Source organism: Pleuronectes platessa, chromosome 23, assembly GCF_947347685.1.
Source record: "Pleuronectes platessa chromosome 23, fPlePla1.1, whole genome shotgun sequence".
Classification (NCBI taxonomy): Eukaryota; Metazoa; Chordata; class Actinopteri; order Pleuronectiformes; family Pleuronectidae; genus Pleuronectes; species Pleuronectes platessa.
The window spans coordinates 6,209,775-6,234,271 of NC_070648.1; the positions used below are offsets into that span (position 1 = coordinate 6,209,775).

The window sequence follows — 24,497 nt, forward strand, 5'->3', positions numbered from 1 at the left end:
GGAGTCAGAGGGTCACAGTGAAGGATGTCAATAGGCCTCATTCACAGAGAAGCGCACACTCACTCACACACACACACACACACACACACACACACACACACACACACACACACACACACACACACACACACACACACACACACAGTACAGCAGTGAAGAAGCAGACAAAATGACAGACAGACAGTAATACAGTCCTGTCTTAAGTGTGTGTAAACACACCCCACAATCACCCCATCACATCAACAGCTGTGCATCAGCTCGCTCTCACCGCAGCCCCGCGCAGCGAACGCCAGCGAAGAGCATTCAATTTATATTCATTATTCACCAGTCAGCTGCTTGATTTCCGTGATTGGATATACCCTCGACCAGCAACTGGCTCCTCCCCCCACTTCCCTCAGTCCCATGGGAAGGCTCAATGGCTCCCCTCAGCTCCTAGTGGATAGCTGTAAGTGTGTGTGTGGTTTATGTATGGTAAATGGTGCTGCTTGTCGGGATATGAGAAGATGGCACATGTGATTGGATGGATCTGCTCTGGCCGTTGAAAGAAAGACAGCATTTGAGAATGTTGTGTACAACGTAGAGGTTAAAGTAGTTTTGATTTTTCTTTTTGTCAACAGGGGCATATGGGAAATAAGTAAAACTGTATAATGTCTTTTATTGGTCCAAAAAAAGCTGAGTCAGCTTAATTTATGTCTGAGGACTACAGGTCTTGAAAATTAAGCAAATTGTGGATGTGCATATTAGAAAGAAGTGAATTCTGTAGATCTCTGTAGTCCTGTAGTCGGTCTCCGTAGTCCTCAACCCTGCTCCTCAGTTGTTTGAGGCTACATTAGCAGGAAGTAGCTTTACCTCACACTCTTGAATCTCTGACTGAACTGCCAGCTGGTCCTGAAGTAGGAACTAGGATTTGACACAGAGCAAACTTTATCTTCATAAACTTCATCCCTCCAACTCTGATTACACATGATTTGTTGAAAGTAAATACACAACTTGAGAAATTGAGCGCTCATTTAATCGTCTTTGTGGGGGGTTTGAATCTCCTTTTTATAATCTGCTTCTTACCTCTCGGGTCTGTTACAATTAGCTTCAAGTAACTGTTGAAACCCACAACACGCAGCATCTCAGTAACAAGTCCCTCATCAGAAAGCATCAGGAGCAGCGGAGCCCAGCTGAGGAGTAAGAGAGACGTTTGTTTGATGAGACATTGCCTCGGCTATCTTTATCTCCAACCATAAGCAGAGAACAACCACACGCAGAAGCTCACAGGCAGTTTGCGCTCAAATTGTTTTGGGCACCTGTCATCCTCGATTATAATTAGCAAGTGGACGTCTAAATAATTGCCATCAGGCTGCGTCTGCTGTATCAATGTTGGTAGCCAGAGCCCCTTCCCTCGCCTGCAGTTCCAGTATTATATAAAGGGGCCGGTGCACCTTCGCGAAGCAGTGCCCTCAGCAAAGTCTTAAGCTGCGTCCTCAGGCCGCGACAGCATCTGGAGCGCAGGAAATAATTAACTGACACATGAGGGTCTTGGCGTTGGCTTCGCCCATTTGTTTTGACCACACTAACCCTTTCTCACACTGACAAACGTACACACACATGTGCGCACGTACAGGCGTACATCTTTTGATCATAATTGTGACACCGCGCGGAGAGAAGGAGGTAACGTGCTCATCCCAGTGGGGATTAAGGAAGGTTGTAAAAGTAAATGAGGCAGATGGGTCTGTCTAGAAATGTGGTGTGAAAAAAATAAAAGGCGCTCCTTTGAGGAATGAGGATGGAATAGTTAATTTGAAGCACTTGTGTAATTTGAAAACGACCGTACTGACACTACTGCATTATGGATAACGTGAAGCTAAAGTACAGTAAGTATACAGCGCTGCTTGATTGTACAAACCTGCAGTTTGGGATTTTCACTCAAAGGTACATGAATCAGTAAAGTATAGCCTAAAGTTATGCATCATTGATGTAATGTAGAAAGTAATAAGTAATGGAGAATAGAGCAGGAATGTGAATCACGCAAAGCATGGACTGTCTTCTTGGTAACATGCAGGTGTAGAGACATCATCCTCTCATTCTGTGTGTGTGTTTGTCAGAACCAAGCTTGCTGCTATAAAGAGCCCCGCTCCAGGGCCAGTGAGATCTATCCCGGAGTGTATCTCCAGCCGTAGCGTGACTACTTGACTCACACTTGTCGTACTCCCTTCTCCCTCTTTCCCCCCGATTAGACTGATGTAGGGTGCAGATGTATGTCAGGACCACACGCACACGCATGCATATACTGTATGTAATATATATATATATATATCTCTGACAAAGAGCTGCTGCCATTAGGAAGACTGAAGGTCAACAGGCTCCTCTCCACCAACCCCCTCCTTCAGGGGCTGTGAAGCTGGTGGAGGTCAGTGCTGCTCAGCAGTGCCCTCACTCAACTGATGGTGGCGCTGCTGAGATTCGCCAGTCAGTGACGTCCAGTTTAGCCCAACAACAGCTGCTGCCTCACCAACCACTTTTCAGAAAAAGCATCTCCCAGGCTTCTTATTGCCCCTCGGAACAAACACAAACACACACACCCATATCACCTTCCCCCATACTCTGTTGTTCTACAGGCTACACCTCTGTCGCACATAGGCTCGCTTTGTTGTTACCTCACTGCACAGTGGTGGGTGTTTGTGTGTGTGTCAGCATGTCTGTATGTGTGAGAGCGCATGTTTGTCTTCCCCTCACGCCTTTAGTTCTTTAATTCGTCTGACATGCCCTGAAAAGCCCCCATTTGAAGATGCATTAGCATAGAGGCACTCAAGAGTACTGCGGTGTCGACAGAAGTCACTTCCTGTACGCAAACGGATATGTTTTTCTGTGGGGCTCTTGTTCTCGCAGTGTCCCCTGAAAGCGTTAAACGAACACTGTCACTTCCACTCACCACGGATTATGATCCTGGCACAAGTTTCGTCATCTCATGCAGCCTCAACATTGTAGGCCCTCTGGTTAGATGTGGAGCAAATTAAGACGGGCAAAAGGGAAAAAACAACAACAAAACAGCATGAAGGGAACTGTTTTGACTCTGTGTGTACTGGCATTATTGTGTTAGTGTAGCTCACGCAGCCTTTTTCCGTGTGGTCTAGTTTCTCTGGTGCGTGCTCAGCAAGCGCTCTCCATGGTGCTGACTTAGACGGGGCAAACTGGTGCTGTCCATGGTGCTATCATCACTGCTCCTATTTCAGTTGGTCCTTGCTGAGCTGCAGCCGGCTGCATTTGCCTGTGTCGGCTCCGTCCTTTGTGCCCCCTCATCTGTTTCTCGCACAGCGCGTGCCATCCATAGTGCTAACGCTGCTGGTCCGGGCCACGATGCAGATGGAGCTGCCCAGTAACCACTTAGTGCGAGCAGAGCCAGTGTGTGCCACGGATTATAAACCGCTAACTGCCACTCCGGATCCATTCCCCCGAATCGTGCCTCATATCCTGCCAGTCAAATGTGAATCAGGAAGCAGATTTGTCATCGCTCGAGATTAAGGGATCGAGCTTCGTGCAGTCGCTGTGGCATTTCCTGAGGTGCAGTGAGGATTTTCCCTGCTCAGTAATTTAGTGAGTCAGTGTGGTTGCAGAAGGGGGGGGTCACCGGCAGTCCAGCAGAGCAATGCATTTTTGGTTGACCACATTTTGCGCCATCTGCTGCCTGTCTGCTCTCAGCTGGATGGCACTGTGAACCAAACTTCTGTGCTTTTTATTCTCTGGAAGTGGTTGAGGTGCAGCTTTGAGTTGAACTTCTCTAAGTTTTGGCTGCCTCTACCCTGGAAGAGAAAAAATGCCTTTACACTGCAGTTCTGTGAGGTGGGGCTAGGACACGCCAACTCTCTCCTTCCTGCAGTGACTGTGTCGACTGCTCATCATGGGGCTCTGAACTGGGAAAACTCAGTCACACAACGAGAAACTCAATTCCTCGTAAAAGCCTCTCCACAGCTCTCACAATATGTGCCTGGAGATGCACTGAATCACGGAGGAAGCTTTTATTTATTTTAGCAATTCATTTGCCACATTTCTATTGCAATAACTACTCAATCACTAAACTTATTCCGCTCAGTCCACTCTTCTGTTTTCCTCTTCTTCCACACTCTGCACAGTCAGACTCCAACGTCTCTGATTCTGCTTTCAGACATGCACTAAACTCCAGAGATTATTTGCACTTTGGCCGGAGGAGGTGCAAGTGTGGAGGCAAATATCAGAGTGAGAGCCTCAAGCTTATCTTCAGACTTTCTCTGCCTGGTGTAAAGTCAACATAAAGTCTGCAGAATCCGATGTGAGAACACAGCAGGGGATCCCAGGCTCCATTCACCATGACAAGTAGGGGGTTGCTGATGCTTCTCACACGCGACAGACACAAAGATGAAAAACACAAAAAGAAAAATATATCTTTGGCTGTGAGTGAAGCAGAGCAACAAACACTTGGTTATTTGATCTGGCCCTGAATCAATCAACACCTGTACATTGGTTTTCAGCTGAGTAAATGTTTTAAAAAACATCTATAATACATATGTCCACTCTCACTATCAATCGCATTTCTGATTTCTTATCTCACAGAAACAAATATTTATTCCAGTAGTAGTAAAAGGCCAGAAAGATTATTAAGTCTTGCTCATAAATACCTCATGAAAGGTTGGGATGTATAAACCGGTAAACGTAGGTGGTACGCCCCAGAGGTACTCGCACACCTCCTGATGATCTTAATCAGTAGATGACAGAGAGAGTTAAAGACATTTACTACACAAACAAAGCACATCTGCTCTCCCTGAATATTAATCTTATTTATTCATTTCAATAGTTTATGTCAGTGGTTGTGGTCCACCTCTGTTTCATATCACTGCAGGAAACCCTAAGTGTGACCAAAACCAAAAGCTATTAGCTTAGCGCAGACTTTGCATATGATGTGGTAAAGCCCTAGCTTGGTGTAGATCAGTGCTAGACCCTGTAAGCATTCACCCCCAGTTGCATGATTCAAGCCTTCAGGTCTCTTGTGTCATCCATGGGGCGAGCGTTGTTCCGGTTGTGCAGTCCCGGGTGTTATTTTTGTCATGCTACTTGTTTAGATGTTTTAGCTGCTGTAAGTAGTATAAACAAATTATCTCTGTGCATAAGTGCACAGTGGAGCTGGGTTCACTTTGATCTGCTTGAGAGAGGTTTCAACTAAGGATGCGGGGGCAGCTCTAAAAATAGTAAACTTGCATGGACTTGATAGGCATGTAACGCCAGACAGGAAGCATTTTAAGATGCAGACTTTTATTTGAATTTATGCGCACATACACTTTTCTTAAACAGGAATAATCAATCTATGATAAAATAACTCTGGTATCATAGTCTTCATCTCAACATCCTGCTGCTAAAGTTAGATCAGCTGCTGATTTAACAAGCATCTTGTTTTAGCAAATGCTGGTGTGATGGCTCTCTACATAAATTTCACTCCTACACCTCTGACTCCCACATACAAATACTTCAGCGTGTCCCTCAGTTCACATTGGGATGACCAGGGAGCTTTTCAAAGCCAGTGCATCTCAGCACTCAACAAATGAATTGGCATGTGAGGCAGCGGGGCCTTGCCGTGTAAGAGAGCACAGGGATCGGTGCTCTGGCAGGTTGCAAACCTTGGCAAGGGCCGATGTTAATTAAAGGCTCTGTTCAGCACTTTCCAAATTAGATGTGAAATGTTAAGCAGGAGGGGTTTGCCATTAACGTGGTGCTTGGCGAGACCCCCTGACCCCGGCTGAGGGTAACGCATCCTTGAGACATAATTGTGCTCACCTTGAGTGCTGGTCTGCTGGAGCCAGCAAAGGCAGAGTCAAGAGAGGAGGAAAAAGTGCACAGAGCTTCCTTTCGCTATAGAATGAGCTACTAGTGCATTTCTCCTTCTTCTTCCATTAAGCTGTTGAGAGGTTGAAACGATTTGCTTCTCACCCTCTCTCAACCTTGTTTGTGTGTTTTGATAGCCACAGGAGGGATGTATTGGATTGCAACCATTGGAGGGATACACCGAATCAGTCCAGTTTCACTTATCAAATGTTGGAAGTCTGATGTAGGCAGCTGCCAGCTTTCTGTCTCTTACGCTGTCTGAAATAGATTTTTTTCTTTCCCAGCTCCTGAAGCTAACAGCGTTTGGCAACGCACCAAGATGATCCCAGATAAAGATATTTTATGAGATGGTGCAGACGAGTACTCTCCAGTGTGCAGCCCCAGTTATGTCGAGAGCTCACTTTTGTCTGTGCGTACTTGTCCATCATACATTTACTCCATTTCTTTTATTTCCTTGTATTCATGTCACATGACTGCCTGAGTACACATTCAAACGCTAGTTGTTTATATTTTTAACACGACACCCACTGAAAATCGACATGTTTGATTCTAACATCTACAGCAAAAACGATCCACTTGTCAAAACTCTTGCGTCGGTATTCATGCGGTGAATGAATAACCCGTCATTACCAGACCTGGACTGCTCCTGCAGCTGCACGGCTACCTACTGGGCGCCCTTCCTCGCCACACAGAGATCATCGGTAGCGAAACCGTCAAAAGGGAGCATGTTGATTTGTACATGAGAGTCGCATGCTTCCTGCTATTACAGCATGTTGCAAAATGACAGAGTTACCCCGGAAGGGGACCAAGTCATGAGCAGAGGAGACGCAGAAGTAGGTCAGCTCCTAGGCATTTGTTACATCATCCATATTCATAAACAGCACCCAGTTGTTGCAGAGTGAACTCACACCACCACACACACTGTTTATTCTGCTCATTGGGCCCCCCCCCCTTCTCCGTTTAAATGTTAAATCGTGATTAAGCATCGTCATGGTAATATGAGCAGTTGACTCTGAGTGCCACATTTACATACATTTAACTCTGTTTCATGAACAGAATACAAGTATCACATTAACACCTCGCCATCGCAGTTAGGCATGTATTTATTTACATTTAAAACATTGGAAATACAACATTTAATTAAAAAAATGAAGAAAGTGACTTTGGTACTTAATTGCAAGGAAATATGAGATATTTTGAGAATAATGCTTATTTGCTTTCTTGCTAAGAATTAAACAAGTAGACTTCTGTATATAACATAAGGACTGGAACAAAGTTCAGTAGGACAATATGCAAGGCGAACTTAGTGGAGACCAGTGACATTAGATAGTCTACAACCCAAACATTTACTGGTAGATCTAGTTTCAAATCACTTTAGATGTCACATTTATTTATTTCTTGTCAATCTATTAATTGGGTAAGTGTTATATTACTAATTCTAGCCCTTATGGATGAAACGTTTAAGGCCTCAATGATTGAACTTAAAAAACATACAGAAGTACAATGTGGATATTCAAGTATATATATAATATATATTTGATATGAGTGTCTGTATGTGTGTGTATATAAACACCAGTAGTACATCTTTCCTCAACTAAAACACTTAACTGTGCCGTTCCTAATTTTCAGTATGTCCTCGCCCGACTGCCGCTCTTGTCCTTCAACCATGGTGGATAAAAGAGAGTGTTGCAGGAGAATGAATACAAACTGAGTCAGTCACACAGCTATGAATTGCACTGATAGTTCAAAACATGATGCTATTTCTGCCAGCTACTGTTATTCACTCACCTCTAATACAATCAGACACTCCAACACAGCGATTATGCAGGGGGCGAGATTGACCTCTTCTCAACTCCCAGCAGCCTGTGCTGCAGACTCAGAGTCATTTGTGAGATCTGGATGAATCAAAAGAGAAACGGAGGGAGACAGAAATTTAGCCCTTTATTCCAGTTAAATGTTGTTGGTATAAAATGTCCTATATAAGATTTATATGCATTGGCTCATGTTACATCTGTTTTATTACCTTTTATCAGTCTATTTTTGTTAATGGCTTCTTTTAAGGAAAACAGCGTAATTTGCACCTCTGGGCGTTCGTGTTTGATGACAGCAGGTGGCTGTTAATGCTATCACCAACCCTGTTGACACTCTCTGACAGTCCCCTTGTTCGTTGTTATAGGCCGCCATAAACATTTCATTACAAGAATCCTCAACCTATATTTTAGCCCTCCCCACTCCTCCCCCTGCAGTCGGAGCAAGTTCGTCATGTTGAGGAGAGAGAAACTGAGGGAAACGGAGGAAACAGAGCTGGAGAGAGTGAGGTGAGGGTGACAGGAAGACTCGGAGGAGCTCAGGCTGAAAAATGTTGAAGGCGAGGAGAATGTTAAAGTCAAAATAAAAAGGGAGAAGCGGTGTGATGGGTGGCGTGAATAAAAGAAGTTATGAAGGAAAGTGAATAGGAAGCATCATGGAAGCTCGAGCTCTCTGCCGGTCTTTATTTTAAAGAGCAGCCTTATGCAGGCAACAAAGGAAACTCCTACATGTGCCTGGTAGTTGACATAATCATGCTGAAGGTGTCTGCGCCTGGTCTGAGGTTCAAGGGTGGCCTCACTGCATTTCTGCTTTTGTTTTGTTGAGCATTGGCCGTGGCGCGCGTTGCATCAAAATGCCAGGCTTCTTTTCTTAGAGCTGCAGAGAAATTACCTTTCCTATTGATCCACTCGCACGCAAACAGAGCATCTCTGGTCTCCGACTCAAGGCATCTATGCACAGGAGACTTCGGGCAGAAGATGACATACACTATACAGTGTATTCCTCCTCTTCTATTTTTGTACACGGCCTCTGTGATTTAACAACCCTCTTGGTAGCGCCTAGTGCTAAAAGCGAAGTACAGTACACTTCCTGAGGAGATAGATGTCCTCCGCTGGTCAATTTTTCGCTTCAATGTGAAATCACTTGTCCTACATTTCGATGCGAATACCCCTAAAATGCAGATAATAGCCATTTTCTTCCCTATGCATGACATTAGGTTTTACTTGCAGAAAAAAAAAAATGTAGCATATAGAAAATAGGCTCACGCAGTCAATTTATGCTCGTTCCGATCGTGAAGCCATGACATCCATTGACCGTACAACCAGTAATCTAATCCTTACGTTTATTAGACCATAAGCACGAGGTCTTTTTGGTGCACTGTACATCAGCCTCAGGTTATGTCGGCCTGACTGGTGCAGAGAGCATTCGGGAGGCTTTACTCGCCCTGTGTTCCCTGCTCTGGGTACTTCTGCACGCCTGGCTGCTCTCCACGAGTCTATCTCCTCCCTCCTCAGCTCCCCACTCGCCAACACCACTCTCTCCATATATACGACTGGGCTGCTGCAAGGGGTCAAATGTCACCCACTTGGGATTCCGAGTCTCCTTTTGTCATTGCTGAGCCTGATGATTGCTCTGTGTGTGTGTGTGTGTCAGTGAGTGAGAGAGAGAGAAATAGGGCAAGAGAAGGAACCTGATTGTATGCAAGAGCTGTGCAGAAATGTTTTGTGTGATTTTCTGAAAGAGTTTGAGGGGATCAGAGGTGAGCTGGGGACAGATCTTCCCTTCTTGGCACTATAAGAATAGACGTTACAGCATGGAAAATCACAGCTTGCCTCTTGGACACACCACATCTGTACTGGGCTCGGCAAGAAATAGGTGCTAGGGGAATTGTCGGCATGTGTGTGTGTGGGGAGGGTATCTTTATGGGCAACCAGCTGAGACCACATGCAAGGAACAGGCTAATTGGTATTCAGGCCAGGGCTGTGACAGCTTCCCACACAGTCCTCACCGCATACACATTCCTTTTCTGTTGCCACGGCGGCGGGCCCCGGCGAGAATTTCCTCGACGACAGAGACGAACCTGTTTCGCTGGAAACCAGAGAAACCAGTGAATCCCCAGTTCCATCGGAGTCTCTTCAGCCTCGCCTCACTTGCTGTCCGCTGCCATCTTTTTCCATCTTCAGGTTTTCTGACCCCCCTTTGTTCGCGTTTTAATTCTGCAGCGAGAGACAGTGTTCACTTACAAAAATTGCGCTTTTATTGTGACATGTGGGAAATAGCAGATTATGTCGCTCTAAATGGGAAAGGGCATCTACTTTGCATATTTGTATCTGAGCGTTTTATGGTGTTCTATGTAAGGGCTATTTCAAAACATTTTGATGTGACATATTTCCTCGCAGGATTGCATCATCATCCATTTGGATCAATTTGTGGCTTTTGATCAGTGTGCAGTCTTCTTCTACTTCGTTATGAACTCACTTTAAGGTACATGGAGTGCAATATGCATTTCAGAATTGGGAGGATAGGACAAAAATATATGTGTATCTTTTCAATGTCCTTTGATTATTTTTTATGATTTATTATTTTTCTAATGTCCAAAATCCCCCTTAAAAATCTATTTCAGTGTACATTCATAGATCCATGTCTTCTTCAGACTGCAAATCCTTAACCAGCAGGGTAACATCTAAAGATTTAGTTTACAAAGACAGGAAAAAACGTCAAACCCTCCATTTGGAAAAGTTTTGTTAAGGTCTAGTTTTTCCTCTATGGTTATGAAAAGGCTTAAAGCTACTCAAATCAATCTTTCTTTTAAAATCAACAAGGATAAGATGGCGAGAGTGGAATATTTTCCCCTCAGAGGTTGTTAAGAACCAAAGGAGAGCCAGAAGGAGAGTGAACATTAGGATGACATTCATCAAGTGGCTCAAAGCAGAACGTTGCTTTGAGCAAAATGAAAGCTAATGTTCCTTTTTATCTGCTGTAAGCAACACTCTACAAGGTAATGGTACATCAATATTGTATTTACAGCTACTTCAGCTGCCCAAAAAACATAATTACTGATGATGCGGCTGCAGACAACATAATCAAACATGGAAATTATTTTTTGATTATGTTCTTCAATATTATTATTATTACAGGTAACATTATTTACAGCTTCTGTGGGGGCCTCAATGCAGTTTATGTGAGGTTTGATAACTCGAGTACAATAACCTGTGTTTTTATGTAAAACACCTAATTACATTATTGTAAAGGAACTGTTTATTTGATAGCATGTGTTTGTATAGTTCATATTTATAGTAGGCAGTGAAATAATTGGTTTTGATTCCTTCTGCTTCAAGTATTTGCCTGAATAGGTTTAATTTCGAGCATTTCGTAAAAAAAAAAAATCACTTTAATTTGTATTGTTGGAGTACAATACTGTGATTGTGATAACTGTTTGAAAAGTTAAGGCCCTCTGGGGCTGTGGCAGTTTTTCTTCCTCTCTCATACTTTCTCCTGCTCGCTACCTCTTTTTCTTCTTTGATATATTTATCTACCAGATGTTTCTTAATGTGAAGTTAACACTCAAGCTTTGTCGAATGGTCCTGTGGATTTTTCAATGTGGATTAAAATGAAGGGTGTCTCCAGCTGAGGCTTCATTCATCGGAAACCCACAATTTCTTTATAGTCACCTGTCACAGATACATGAAAGATGTCTGACTCTCTCTATCTTTCCATTTGAGTCTGACATCTTGTGACACTATGAACACACATACATGGAGCTGTGGTCACCGTCTGACTTCTTTTCTCTCAGCCTCTGTTAACACAGTCGTCAGTGTGAAGTCTAATAAGCCTGCGGCCCATTTGGTTGTTACCGCACCTGGAAATAGCACTTTTTCTGTTTCTGTGCATTATGTGCTCCTCTCCCAGCTGTAGATGTAACTGCCTATATTAAGAGCCCACTGTTTGGCAACACACAGCTGCCGAGAGGCAACAACTCTGCATTGTTAATTTGTCTGACCTTTTGCTTTGTCTAGCTGCAGAGTGGGAGGCTACCAATCTGAAGCAGGTAGAAGAAGCCTATGATACAGTCAACATGGAAATAAGGTAAGTGAGAGATTACAGAGAAATAGCAGCAGAGGTTATCTTTCATTGTCATGTGTCTGCAGCTAAATCCTCACTTTCTGCGGACGGCGTTTGGTTCGCACATTGTTATTGTGAGCAGGATGGCATGGTATGTAACCGGGCCTTAAAATAGACTCCATCCGTCTGTTCTAATGTAGAGAGGAAAGCTGCACAGAAATGAATTTGCACTGTGTGATACACAAGGCTAATTTTAACAAAGAACAACAAATGCAATTGAGTGCCTACTGTGCTCTGGTGGGTAGGCCCCCTAATTCATAGTCTGCCTGCAAACCATTAAAGCTTCTCTGGCATTTTTAAAGTCACTTTTGGCAACACTTATTATTTTATATTCATCGCAAAAAAATGTGACCGTGTTTGGGTGAGAATTCCTGTGACATGCCTTAGCTCCCTCACGGATGTTTCCACAGAGCTGAGCTACAGTGGCCCTTAGGCCCGCAAACTGTTCATTACAGTAGGGAGTAAGGAGAGCCGACCACAGAGATGGCAGTTACCGAAAGGTCAAGAATTTCCCCCCTGAACAAATGCCAGCATGGGGGGGAGGAGGAGAAAAAGATCTGGCATGACTTCAGATGCTCTATTTCTTCGTGGTCCACCTTGCTCAGATCGCTCCTGGTCAAATTGCTCACTATCATTTATGCGTGTTGGAGCACTAGATATGTTTTTGTCTTCCCTCATGCTCTCCTCAGGCCAAGTCCTTTATCAGTGTGTAGATATAAGTGGGTTAGCATTTCTGTTTTAATACCTTGAGGATCTTATTCCTTCCGTTTTCCAGAAAAATTGACTCTCTGCACGAGTGTTATGACCCCTGCCCAGCTGAGAGTCACATGCACACAGTTACGCAACTTGCATTTCTTTTCTGACCCCAAATCCTCCCCTTGCGCTGCCCTACCTTATCAACCTCGAGCGAAACAATCACCCTCCCTAAACATTTGTTAACCCCATTAGCAGTTCGACGTTATGAATATGGAAATTAGGGCCTGCTCGCCGTTAAGAGATGGGGCTCGGTATCCTTATTTGCGATTAGCGAAGAAAAGCAGCCCTCGCCAGCTCAGATAATTGGAGACGCTGAATAGCGATGAGCTTTAAAGGGCCACCTCATCAACACACTGTCCAAGAAGTCAGTCGCTGAAAGTATTAAGGAAAATGAAGCTACATCGTCAGCACAGTTAGGAGTCATCCCGGGGTTATTAAAGCTGCTTGTCTGAGATGTACACTCACTGGCCCACATCCATTTCATTTCAAAACAATTGTCTCTTTCACGTGAATAAGAGCATTTGTGTTGTTGTACTGCAGATTTTTTACCAAAAACCATTACATATGTTCAATTTAGGCTAATTTTTTATAGTTTGCATTATGGTAAATAATATAATTAGCTTAAAACTAGTCTGTATACCACTGTCGTGTGTTCAGCTGCAGCTGTTTATATCAAAATCAGTAAAAATCATCTTCAATAATTAAAAAAACTGTGATCTAATACATTTATTTTTGTTTCCACAGTGATCTCCGGAAGAAGCTGGCCATAGACTATGGAACAGATTGGGAGTTTCTGTTTCTGAACAGCCAGTGTTACAAGCTGAGAGTATATGAGTAAGTACTTATCATTACCTTTGTATATAGACAAATTTGCTGATTGTTATATTTGGAAAATACTTACGTTATGATAATAATAAAAACCACTCACTGACAGAAAGATACCTTGTCATGGTTTCGACGATTAATCATTGCAGCTTTTTATAGTTCTATGTACTCTCAATAATGGAAATCATGGGAAACAATAACTTGCACAATACCCTTGCTCAGCAGGAGCACTAAAACTCACTGGATAGAAAATTAAAAAACGTTTTAAAGATCAAAAACTCTTTTCTGTTAACTAGAGGCTGGAATCCATCTTATTTTGCGCATCTGTACTCAAACAAATTCTATCTGCAGCGACTGTGAACCATCCCAGTTAAGATCCACCATTTAAAGTTGATAATTTGTGAGCTCCAAGTCGCCCTGGAGAAGCCAAGCAGCTAAATCAACTAAATTTAATCAACAGAATGAGCTTCTTTTACTCTCTCCCGTTGCATCCCTATGGCCCCTGCTGGGGAAGAATCTGTTCTCCTCAGGATTGCTTGCCAGCTGGAGCTTTAGAAGCCTGTGGGTGGTTGCAGCTTCGAAAGAAAATTATCTGAGATCTGCTCTGAGATCTGCACTGCAAATACATTTTTCAGGCATCGCTGGAATCAGTGGTTTTCCCATGCCCTTATGCACCAGAGTGATATGTTTGCCTACTTTGCCATTTAGAAATCTGAAAAGGAGAGTTTTTTTTTTTATCTGGACAGTATTGGATAAGAACACTGCACATTGGGTGCAAAAGGCTTTAATGTTGGGATGTAGGCCTTGTATGATGCAGAGACCCAATTGGAGGAGAACTATACACATTTACAGATTAAGACATTGAGATTAAAGATTCAATTTCAAATATCCCTGTTTTCAGAAAAAAATAAACATCCATTGTGTTGCTAATCGTGCTAGTTTGTTTTGTGTTAATGTTACGTTATTATTTTTAGCTTATGTTTGGCCTCAACATGTAGTGATTAGTATTAGCATCTCGAAATTTGGTGTTTACTGCAGCCAAATTCTTTATTTGAGTTGGTGTTACATGAGCTCAAGTCTTTTCTATAGTCACAATAAAATGAAACAATGTTGGAAAATGATGACACTAAAGCAAAAAGCTGGTTGTAGCCTTCAAATGTCTATTTTTAAACATATTAACATCTTGTCATTATACACAAATCAGCCAGAGATCAACAAAAGTAACTTTAGCTTCATTAGTATTTCAGCCATATATGGCTGTAGCAGAGGATGAAATGTGAAATAAATATAGGTTTAATCTCGTTCTTAATCGCTGAATCAAGTTGGCTTATTTCTCTCAATCTCACATTCTCATCCTTTGCACAGAAACCCATACTGCGCTCTGCTACCTTTCTTCCCCTGGCCTATTGGCATCACACACTCCTTGTTATTTTTCATCCTTCAAATCACTGAAGAGCACAATATCCACTAGTGTCAACTCAGTTGAAGGTCCTTTGACCTACCAGCACCCTCTCAGCTATGTACCAGTCCCCCTCCCTCCCCCACTTTATTCGTGCTGTTCGCCTTGAACCATGATCCTGAAAAGACTTGACATTGACAGACACATAAACCAGTGGCTTTCTATAGCACTCCCTCCCATGGCCTCGAGTAGCAAACTAGCAGAGCTACAGTTCCTCTCCAGTAACGGAGCAGAAGCACTCTCTCCTGCTTCTTCATCCTCATTTGAAACCATCGTACATCTGCCCCCCCCTGTTGAGATCTCTCACGTTTGATTAAATTGCCCCCTCTCTTTTTCTCCTCCTAGTGTCGGCCAATATTGGAAAAACGCCGGGAGCCATAAAAGTTTCCAGGGCTGCCTATCTTTAATATAACTAATAGCTGTGCATTATTTAAATGAATGGAATTCAACTGGTGCTGGTGTGGGGCCTGGCAGGGAGAAGTTTTCAAATTAAACCAGTTGAGGGTCATTTGGTGAGACTGACACATGTATAGCAGCTTGGTTTATTAGACGGCCTTAATGGAGCAAGAAAATAGAATTAGCTGATTGCTTTTGAGGAGATGCACAGGAACTCTGGATTCACTCCTGTTTAGTCTTATACACTTCGGGCCAAACTTGTTAATCTTGAAAATGCGTTTCATTCCTATCCAAGGGTGTCAGGTGAGATTTCCTCCTTTTGCCTTAGCGAAGGAGAATTCAATCTCTGCAGCCTTTTGTTGAGCTGTTTCCTTACATGTGTCTTGCCTCATGATGGCGTGGATCCCTTCTGAGAGCTGGGGCTTGAAGCTGTCTCTTGTTTGTCCAAGGGAAAATATAATTACTTTGATTTCAAAGCGGGGGAACAGCCTTTTGCAGTTTCAAGTGGAAAGATTGACCTGAACATCAGAACATTAACGCAGCGTAGTTAGCTCTCTCCACACTGCCCTCTCTAAAGACTATAAACAACATGAATAAAAGCTAAGAGTGCAGGGTTGTTTTCGGTGCACTATTATTTATTGACGTGCCTTTTTTGCATTACATCTCACTGACGCTCACCTCAAAAATGCTCCCATCAAATATCCATGTATTTCCCCTGAAATGGTCTTTAGGGTGCTGGTGCTTGCATGGGCTCTTATCACAAGTCGGGAATTTAAAAACGCAGGCTCCTGCCAGTGAATCAGAAATAAGCTTGGCAATTCAGTCAACACAGCCTGGCACAGCATGAAGGAAGACACCCTATAATGAGTTCTCAGAGGCGGAGTCCCTACCTACAGCAGAGTCTAATATTCCTCCTGTGGATTTGTTGACACTCCTCAAAGCAACTTAAATCGAAGGGCCGTGATTTATGCAAGACTGTCAGGTCAGATTGACTCAGCCTCCGCTCTCGTGTCATTAGAAAGTGCAGCACTTCAGTGAGTCATGCCCGCCACTGTGGTTCAGCTCTGACAGAGAGGGGAGAAGGATAACGCAGCACAAGTGACACTTCCAACTGTCTGCAGAACATCACATGGCCTCAACAGTGCACTGGGTCTTCTAGGGAAGAAAGAGACTCCATCAGGATAGCCTAGAGGGAGCTGTTTCAAATTGGATACAAACCAAGGCGGGTGGTGTGGAGTCCTCGATGTGTCTGTTGACTGCCGTGAGAGCAACATGGAAATGAAGAGTCCTATACGTTGTGGATCTCATAACAGCTGCGCCATAAATAATATCTTGTTGCAAATAAGGGGTGACAGGAGCTATTGGAATCTCAGCATTAAGTCATTTGCTGTGTGTGGATGGCAAGTGTTTGTCAGAAATGGAAACATTTCAGTGAACCTCTCGCTGGGAAATAAGGTTATTAAGAGCGAATGAAAATTGTATTGAAAGAATTTTTTTTAATATAGTTTAACATTAATTTACTATACCCACCCTCAACATATAAAGAGGCGTTTTGCTATTGGAAAATGATGTAGTGCCAAAAGGCAAAGGAGACAAACCGCTACCAAAGCACAAATGCACCCAAATGAAATGAAAACCCTGTTTGTCTTGGTTTAACTAAGGCACAGAAAGGCAGAAGGTCCGGTTGACCCCAATTTGACTGTTGCTAAAAGAAGTGGTGGTGCTTTGGTAGCTGCTTATGCAGGTCCGTGCCTCAGAGCATGAGCACTTTGTCACAGCCAGTGGCTTTCAAATTATGATAGATGTGGCACAGACACTGTTGTTAAATTAAAGCATGAAATTTAACATTGCTCTTAATGAGCTGCTCATGCAGTTAATTAACTTCAAAAGGTCACATTTGGTCATTCGTCAATAACAGGGTCTGCTTTAAAACATTATACGTTGTGTCGTGTCAAGGAAAATCTGATCTTGTTCCTAAAGCAAAGCTGGCTATATTCTGTAATATTCTTCTTATCATCCAATTCAATGTAAAGACGGAAACCAACATTTTCGAGCAGCTCAATATTCTCTGACGAGTTCAATTTATCTTTAAGTAGACGTCAAAAGTCCTGTATTTCCTACAGTTGCTGGCAACAAAATGTAACATTTGCAGGTATAAATAAAGCATTTGTGGGACAATTTTTTACTGAGGGATTTGCATCTGCAAGCAAATATTTACATTGGTAGTATTCAAAATAAACATGACAAGAATATCTATGGCACAGAGAAGGAAGCTATATCAGGCTTTGAGTCCCCAGATAATACTTGCTAGTTGAATCACTCATATATAAACAGTCCCCTCTAACATCCTGTTAAAGCTCATATTATGAATAATTATTTAACTTACTTATAGACATTTTATGACTGTGCCAAGACAGAAAAGTAATAAACCATATGCCAAATTTTCATTTCCCTTATTGGTCACGCTCCAAAAAGGCCTCTTCCTATAATTTCAATGAGGCATCCTTTAGCATTTTTGCCTTTGATATTGTCTACCTGATATACTCCAGACCCCAGTTTTGCTTTTCATCAAAAATGTTTAAAAACTAATGCAGCTTTTGTTAGTCAAGCTTATTCTATTATGCATTTGGTCTGGAAAGGATTGGGTCCTCCTTATGTTTTTTTTTGAATCGCTGCCTCCCTCATCTAATTGTGATTCAACAAAGCCATTGGCTGTCAAGATGCTGGTTGCTTCCTGTAAGCAACTGAACTCTTGGGGACCGTGCCCAGATATCAGCAGGGGTGACCATCTGAAGTAGCAGGAGTTTTTCCGTTGGCCCGGTAGACCAGAGGGCTGGCAGTGAGCGCACGTGTGCCTGGTGGGGTCATAAAATCATCATCTCTCACTGGTCTCTGTTATCCTGCCAACTTCACGGCAAGAGAAATGGGCAGAGTATCTGTGTGTTGGTTGTGCTGAAACACAACTTTTCATATCTTGTTTGGAGCAGCTTGTCACAGCGCACCGGGACTTCCTGTGTCTTAGTCACAATGAGGTGATTCAGAGCCAAGTTCATCATCTTTATTTTTGTCGTTGGTGTCCTACTTTGTGAGTATTATGGCAGCTTAAGATAAAATTTCAATTGCACGCTGTTGCACAGTCATTGGGCTTTAGTGGAAAAGTACATGACTTTCCAAAACACGGAACTAAGCCACCAAAGCATGAGCTGCAATCTTAATTTCCTCTGCGTGGAAGAAACCATGAACCAACAGTGAAAGTGTCCATCTGAAAGGTACCTACAGCAGTGATGTTTGTGTGCAGTAAACTGTAAGGACTTGTCTTCCTGTCAGTTTACATAAGCAAATACAAAATATCCAATGAGCTCTCCGACTTGTAAATATCCTGCTGTCGCCATGTGTGGTGCTGCTGCGGATAGCAAGCTGTCAGTGTGCCGAAGACTCTTATGACAGCGATATCTATACCTGCAGAACGTAACCGCTCTTCCTCTGAATTTGAAGCGCTCCAGCCCTTGAAAATTATGAGTGTGATTTACATTAGATATATCATGAGAATATTTTATGATGCATTGAAAAAAAACAAACATACAAGTATATTGTCTGTCTCTTACTGGTATGTTTAGTATTTATGTATCTGTGACTAAATAAATCGACAAATTATCCACAGCTGAATGCAACTGAGGAATACATGCAGTTTTTATAATAATACATGCTGCATAAAATACAGTACAATACAGTTTGCCCTCCAGTCTGTCCATTTCCTATTTGTATGTACTGAAGGGTTTGTGGCTACATTAGCAAAGCTGAGGAAATGGGACCAAGACTTTGAGTGCGTTTGGCTCCCTTTGTATTTCGAGGAGTGGCGATGTAAGGGTCTAAATTGGATCAAATTATGAAATCTTTTTTTTTTTTTTAAGTAAACACTAAATGAGAAGGATATTTAACAGCCAGAGGATACACATCTTAGCTCCACGCACTGAGAGAGAGAGGTAGGTACTGTGGGTCTGTTTCCCATAACTTCATCTGATCATCTGACATTTGAAAGGGAGTAATTTTCCCATGATTCATTTACATCCTGCTACTAAGTCATACTGAGGAGTAAAAATAGACATTCTAATGATTTTATCTCACCACCTTGATACCAGAGGGGATGATGCACATATGAATTGATTAAATCCTGAATAAAAACAGTTGTTGCATCTTGACAGTGGTCTTATTAATTACATTAACTGTGAAAGCTGCACCTGCGCCCTGTTGTTACTTTTAGCGCGTCTCTTGCCCTCGTTGTGCAAAGAGACTTTCTTTTTTAGAAACTGAGCTGTGGTCTCTTGTGAGCAGAGGTTTCACAGTGATTCTCAAACGTCTCCCAGCCTCTGATTGTTGGTTCAGCTTTTCTCGTTTCACTCTGAATGTGGGAACTCTCATTATCACCTCAAGTTATGTTGTTGATTTCCTGACACTTTTCAGTGTTAGGAGCTGTTTTCTTCCCCATCTTTGAGTAGGAAAAGTGTAAAATATTATTTTCAGCCAGCTTGCTCCACACCTACACTGCCTCCTTTACATTTTGTTATATATTGTTGTTCATCACGTTATAGGAAAGGTCCCTTTAGAATAGAGTAAAAGGGACCGATAATTTCTGTTCCATCACAGTGTTGATTGTCTGAAAAGTTTCTTTAGAGTCATGTCGCAGTGACTCGAAAAACTAATGTTGTCGTAGGTATTAACATAACAATATGATCTAATTTCACTCTATGGTTAATCTCTTTAGATATGGGGAATTAGTCTAACCCTACATAAAAAATATGAAATACTTTAAATGATTCCCCAATTCCCTTCAGTGCATTTTCAGGAGATTTTAAAGACCCAATACCGAGCAGCTGCCGCCTTAGCTCCTATCAAATCTTCCACATGCCTCAGCCTTCACCTGTTTTGAGGAGAGAATAGCAGCAATAATAAAGTAATATCTCGAGAGATGGAAGGGAGAATGTAGCTTTCAATGATCTGCCAGAGGCTCATTGCCCTTAGTGATGGCTCTAAAAGCTAAATTGGCTTCAAGTTTGCCTTGTTTTGTTTCCCATCTTTTGCATATAAATGGAGACATCTATTGAGGGAGAGAAGCTCTTTCTGTCTGTGCTGTTGTTGTTGTTGTTGTTTTCTATCCCTGGGTACTTTACGTGGGAAAGAAGTCTCTGCTCCACGAGCCACATCTCTCTTTCTGTTGTTTCACAGAAGCGAAGAATGATGAGATATATATTTGTATCAACCCTGTGCATAGATTCTTAGCTTTGCATTAAGGATTTCAAGGGCCGAAATAAGATGAGCTGTCAAGAAAGCAACTTGAATCAGACTCGTAGTAAAAACACTGTGCAGCTCAGATCACATTCTTGGGTTGCCATGTGGAAAATTAGGGTAAACTGAGAATTTCTATTCTGAAACTGCCTCTGTGAGTATGAACTGATACTGGATCTTTGGGCTGGAATTGCAGTGACCCAACCTCACAGGGATCGTGATGGAAATGTAAATAGCCCACTTAATATTAGTTATAACACTGGAATCTGATTCCATAATTGCACTAGTGGCCTGATGAGCTGACTATTCAAATTTTTACGAGCACTAAAAAGTTAAGGTTTAATCACGGCTGAACTTTAATACTTTTGCTTTCGGAGGAAAGATCCCGACGCTGCAGAACTTTTTCACCCACCTTCATCTCCTATAGTTTATCTTATATAGATGCACTCCTCTAAACGCACATTTATTCTTAGGACGCATAGATGCTCCTCTAATTTTCTGCATTTATATTGATTCACTGTACAGAAAGAAAATATTGTTGCAGCCCAACAATAAACTGGTGAGACAGTAGTGAACTCAGGAAGAGAAACGGCACCAAAGACACAATGAAATACTGTGTTGTAACATTACCAGCTCTGCATTTTTGTAAGTGTGAAAAGTCACATCATCAGCACTTATCCAAGTTTAGTCCAGGGAATGTCCCTTCTTCCAGGTGCCACTTTCCTTCTCATCCACCTTCTTAAAAGGAGGTACACACTGTGCAGGGCAGGTTGCACTGCGAGGGCTATAATCCAGAGTATAGGTGTTTGTTTTCTGTTTGGTGGTTCTTATTGTTCTTTATGAACTAACTATAGCATAGTTTGCAGCCATGAGAAAAAAGCCACAAAATTGTGTCAGAACATTTTACCGGAGTTTGCCTCTCACATACAGTATATGGACAAAAGTATTGGGACACATCTCGGCTGTACATTGATGTGTAGGTGTCCAAATACCTTTAACCATATAGTGAATGAAGAACACAGCAGGAGATTGTCCGGGTCAGACGCATTCACAGCAACAGGAAAATCTCCCGTTTGCAGAAATCGCTGTATTCTCACATGGTCCCAGTCCGATATTAAACTGGATGTTTCTATTCTCACACAAAGGCGCTCTATACAATTTCAGGAGCTATTGGCTATAACAAGCAGCTTTATTGAGATACACAGTAGAGATAGAGCTGTATGACGACCTGCTCTAGCCCGTCTGCAGGGTGCAGTCGCACTTAAGCAAGGTGTCGAGTTAAAGCTTAAATCTGGATCTGCTGATTAAAGAGGCGCTAGACAACCCTGCTGCTTTTAACTAACAAATCAGATGTTATAAAAAACACACACACACACACACACACACACACACTAGATGTATCCACCTATTAAGATGTGTGATTCTGTAATAACAGTCAATAATGTTTATAAAAAATATTTTTCACAACAACTCTTGATAGTCTTCTAGTTACTTTCGGGCTACTGGATGTTCACAGTGAATAAATATACCAGTGGCATGCTGTGACTTTTACAAACACACACACACTCACACACACAGACACACACAATAACAAGCGCCTGCCCCAACGAATCACATCTCAATGTGTGATTCCGCTGTTTACTACACCAACTGCACTAAAACATCCTTATTTGTGTTGTTGTTCTGCATCTCGCCGCCTGAACATCTTCACTTTTCTCCGATCCCTCCCCACTGAAGCATTAAAATGACTGCTTTGAACTGACAGTAGACATATCTAATCACTCCAGTGCGTCACTGACAATGACGCACTGGAGTGACGATGCAATACCCTTTAACTTCCTGCCACAATAAACGGCCTCAAACTTTTGAAGCTTACTGCGGAGAGAAGCCTACACCTTGATTAGCAGCGAGGAAAAGATCAATACGATAACAACAGAGCAGAACGGTATAAAAGACTGCAAATTCAAGAAGTATGAAACTTGCAGCTGGCGAAATTAGGTCCAGACTTGCCAAGATACCTTGTTCATGTGAGGTGCTTGTCAAGCCCCCGACTTTGTCTGTAAATCTTCAAAAATGAGAGCATCTCCTGACGTTCTGTGGACTGAATTTAAATGGGGATTTATAGTTGATATCACTTTCTAGCTAATAGTTGACAATATCATCGTAATGACAATACACCTGAGCTACCTTTTTCCTGTTGGTTGCCAGTAAGGCAAAAATAAAAGAGTCAAATTTTCCTCCCCAAATGATCAACAGTTGAATTTAATTTAAAGTCCATATAATTAGGATCACATTTGTACATTTTTCTACCTCTGCTAAAACATCCTTTGTTTCTCTGTAAATGTGACTGTCTACAGAGTAAACACCATGCGCGTTGCATGAGAAAGGGACTAAAGCAATTAAATTTTCTATTATTTTTATCTCCCACAATTACTCGGCTCAAATGAACGAGATGTTTTGTTTTCTTGTTTTTCGTTATACTTTGTTTCTACAGTCTATTTCAGCCAGACCTTGTCTGCCCTGTTTATTTTCCAACCTAAATACAATATTATCTTGCTTCACATGATGATTAAATTCAGTAAAAACATAGGTACGTATTTTTCCTCATTTATTTAAAGACGGTAAAATAATGTAAATCTTGAAATATTGTGACCAACATGGAGAAGATTATGAAACCTGTTATGCATTGTTGACTATCTTGTTGAATTGCTTCTGCTAGATGTTTGACCCGAGGTTGCGCCGCTACGCCGTCAACATAAAGTGTTGCTTTTCTATAAAGTTGTGAAAGTTATTATTAAAGTGCTACTTACAGTTAACCGTCACTGTATATTTCCGGGGCACCTTTGACCCCTGACATGCCAGCCGAGTGTACCCAGTATTACATGTAAACCAATTAGCTAGTGTTGACGTTGCTGGAGTTTGCAGTGTCACCCTCAGTGAACTCCACCCACGCCGTCACATAACAGTCTAGTGGGAGAAGAGCTTAATTGCTGCCTCCCTCTCTCTCTTCGTCTCCCTCCCTTGACTCGATCTCAGTGGACTTACGAATAAATATGCTTATCCTGCGTGAACACTAGTCTGGCGATTGTGTCAGAGCCGTAATTAAATACGAATCGTTAAAGGTTAGCTCTGCTCTACAACAATGTGGGTCTTATTTTCATATGCTTGGTGATTGTCCCGATATGTAATCATCGCAAACACCGAACGTAAAGATGTCGCTAAAAATAAGTTCTCCGTAATTATCATTTTAAGGTCTACAAAGCCATGAAAACTCCTTAATTTATAACTTTTTAGTTTTTATAAGCAGGAGGTTTAAACTTAAATGTGTTTTGATATTTCACATTTTCTAAATGTATTTGTCCCTCCTTCTAGGAAACATCTATGAGAGACTATATGAACAGTTCATGACAATTTAACAATATGTCGCATTTATAAATATATGTATGTAAGTGTTTATTATGGTCACTCATTATATGAACCGTAGGTATATATAAATGCCTCCAATTCAAGGCAGCATGATTGAAAGGTAATTATGTTCTGACTAAGAAACCCTTCATTCGCGTTTAAGAATAACTCTGATTAGAACTTTGCTGTGTTAATGACATACAGTAATTTTGATGCACTTCTGATGTCACAGAAATTAGTTATATGTTATTAATAAGTTGAAGATGTCCTTATATCTACCTTCAGCTTCATAGTGGGGGTCGACTTTCAGCTTGAGCCTGATTTGTCCAGGCGACCCAACCAGAGGTGATCATTTCCCAGCCTGCTGTCTCTGCACCGCATTGTCTTCAATGTTATACCTTCAGGAGTTGGTCTTTGATCTGGCCTCCCACTAGTGTAAAATGTGTGTTTTGTGTATTAAATTATATTCACTAAAATTTAAATTCCGATTTGATATTAGTTTTGCTCCAGATACATCAGCAGTGAACTAAGCCTGCAGTCCGATCCAGTGAAGCAAGAAACCCTGCCTGAGGGGCTAAGTGGTTGCATCTAAGATATTTATTCT

The 24,497-nt window shown here is 42.0% G+C and overlaps 1 protein-coding gene across 4 annotated transcripts in view; it reads left to right on the forward strand.

Annotated features, from left to right (window-relative positions):
- The window catches only part of LOC128430216 (glucosidase 2 subunit beta), a 126,191-nt gene that overhangs the window by 62,681 nt on the left and 39,013 nt on the right, over positions 1 to 24,497 (forward strand). For all 4 annotated transcript variants that reach the window (XR_008333975.1, XR_008333976.1, XR_008333977.1 and 1 more), the window contains exons 11-12: positions 11,664 to 11,733; positions 13,270 to 13,359. Coding sequence is in view for 1 of the 4 variants with exons in the window: in XM_053416209.1 (XP_053272184.1) it covers positions 11,664 to 11,733; positions 13,270 to 13,359 (160 nt within the window). In the remaining 3 variants the exon portion in view is untranslated. The remainder of the gene's footprint in view (positions 1 to 11,663; positions 11,734 to 13,269; positions 13,360 to 24,497) is intronic.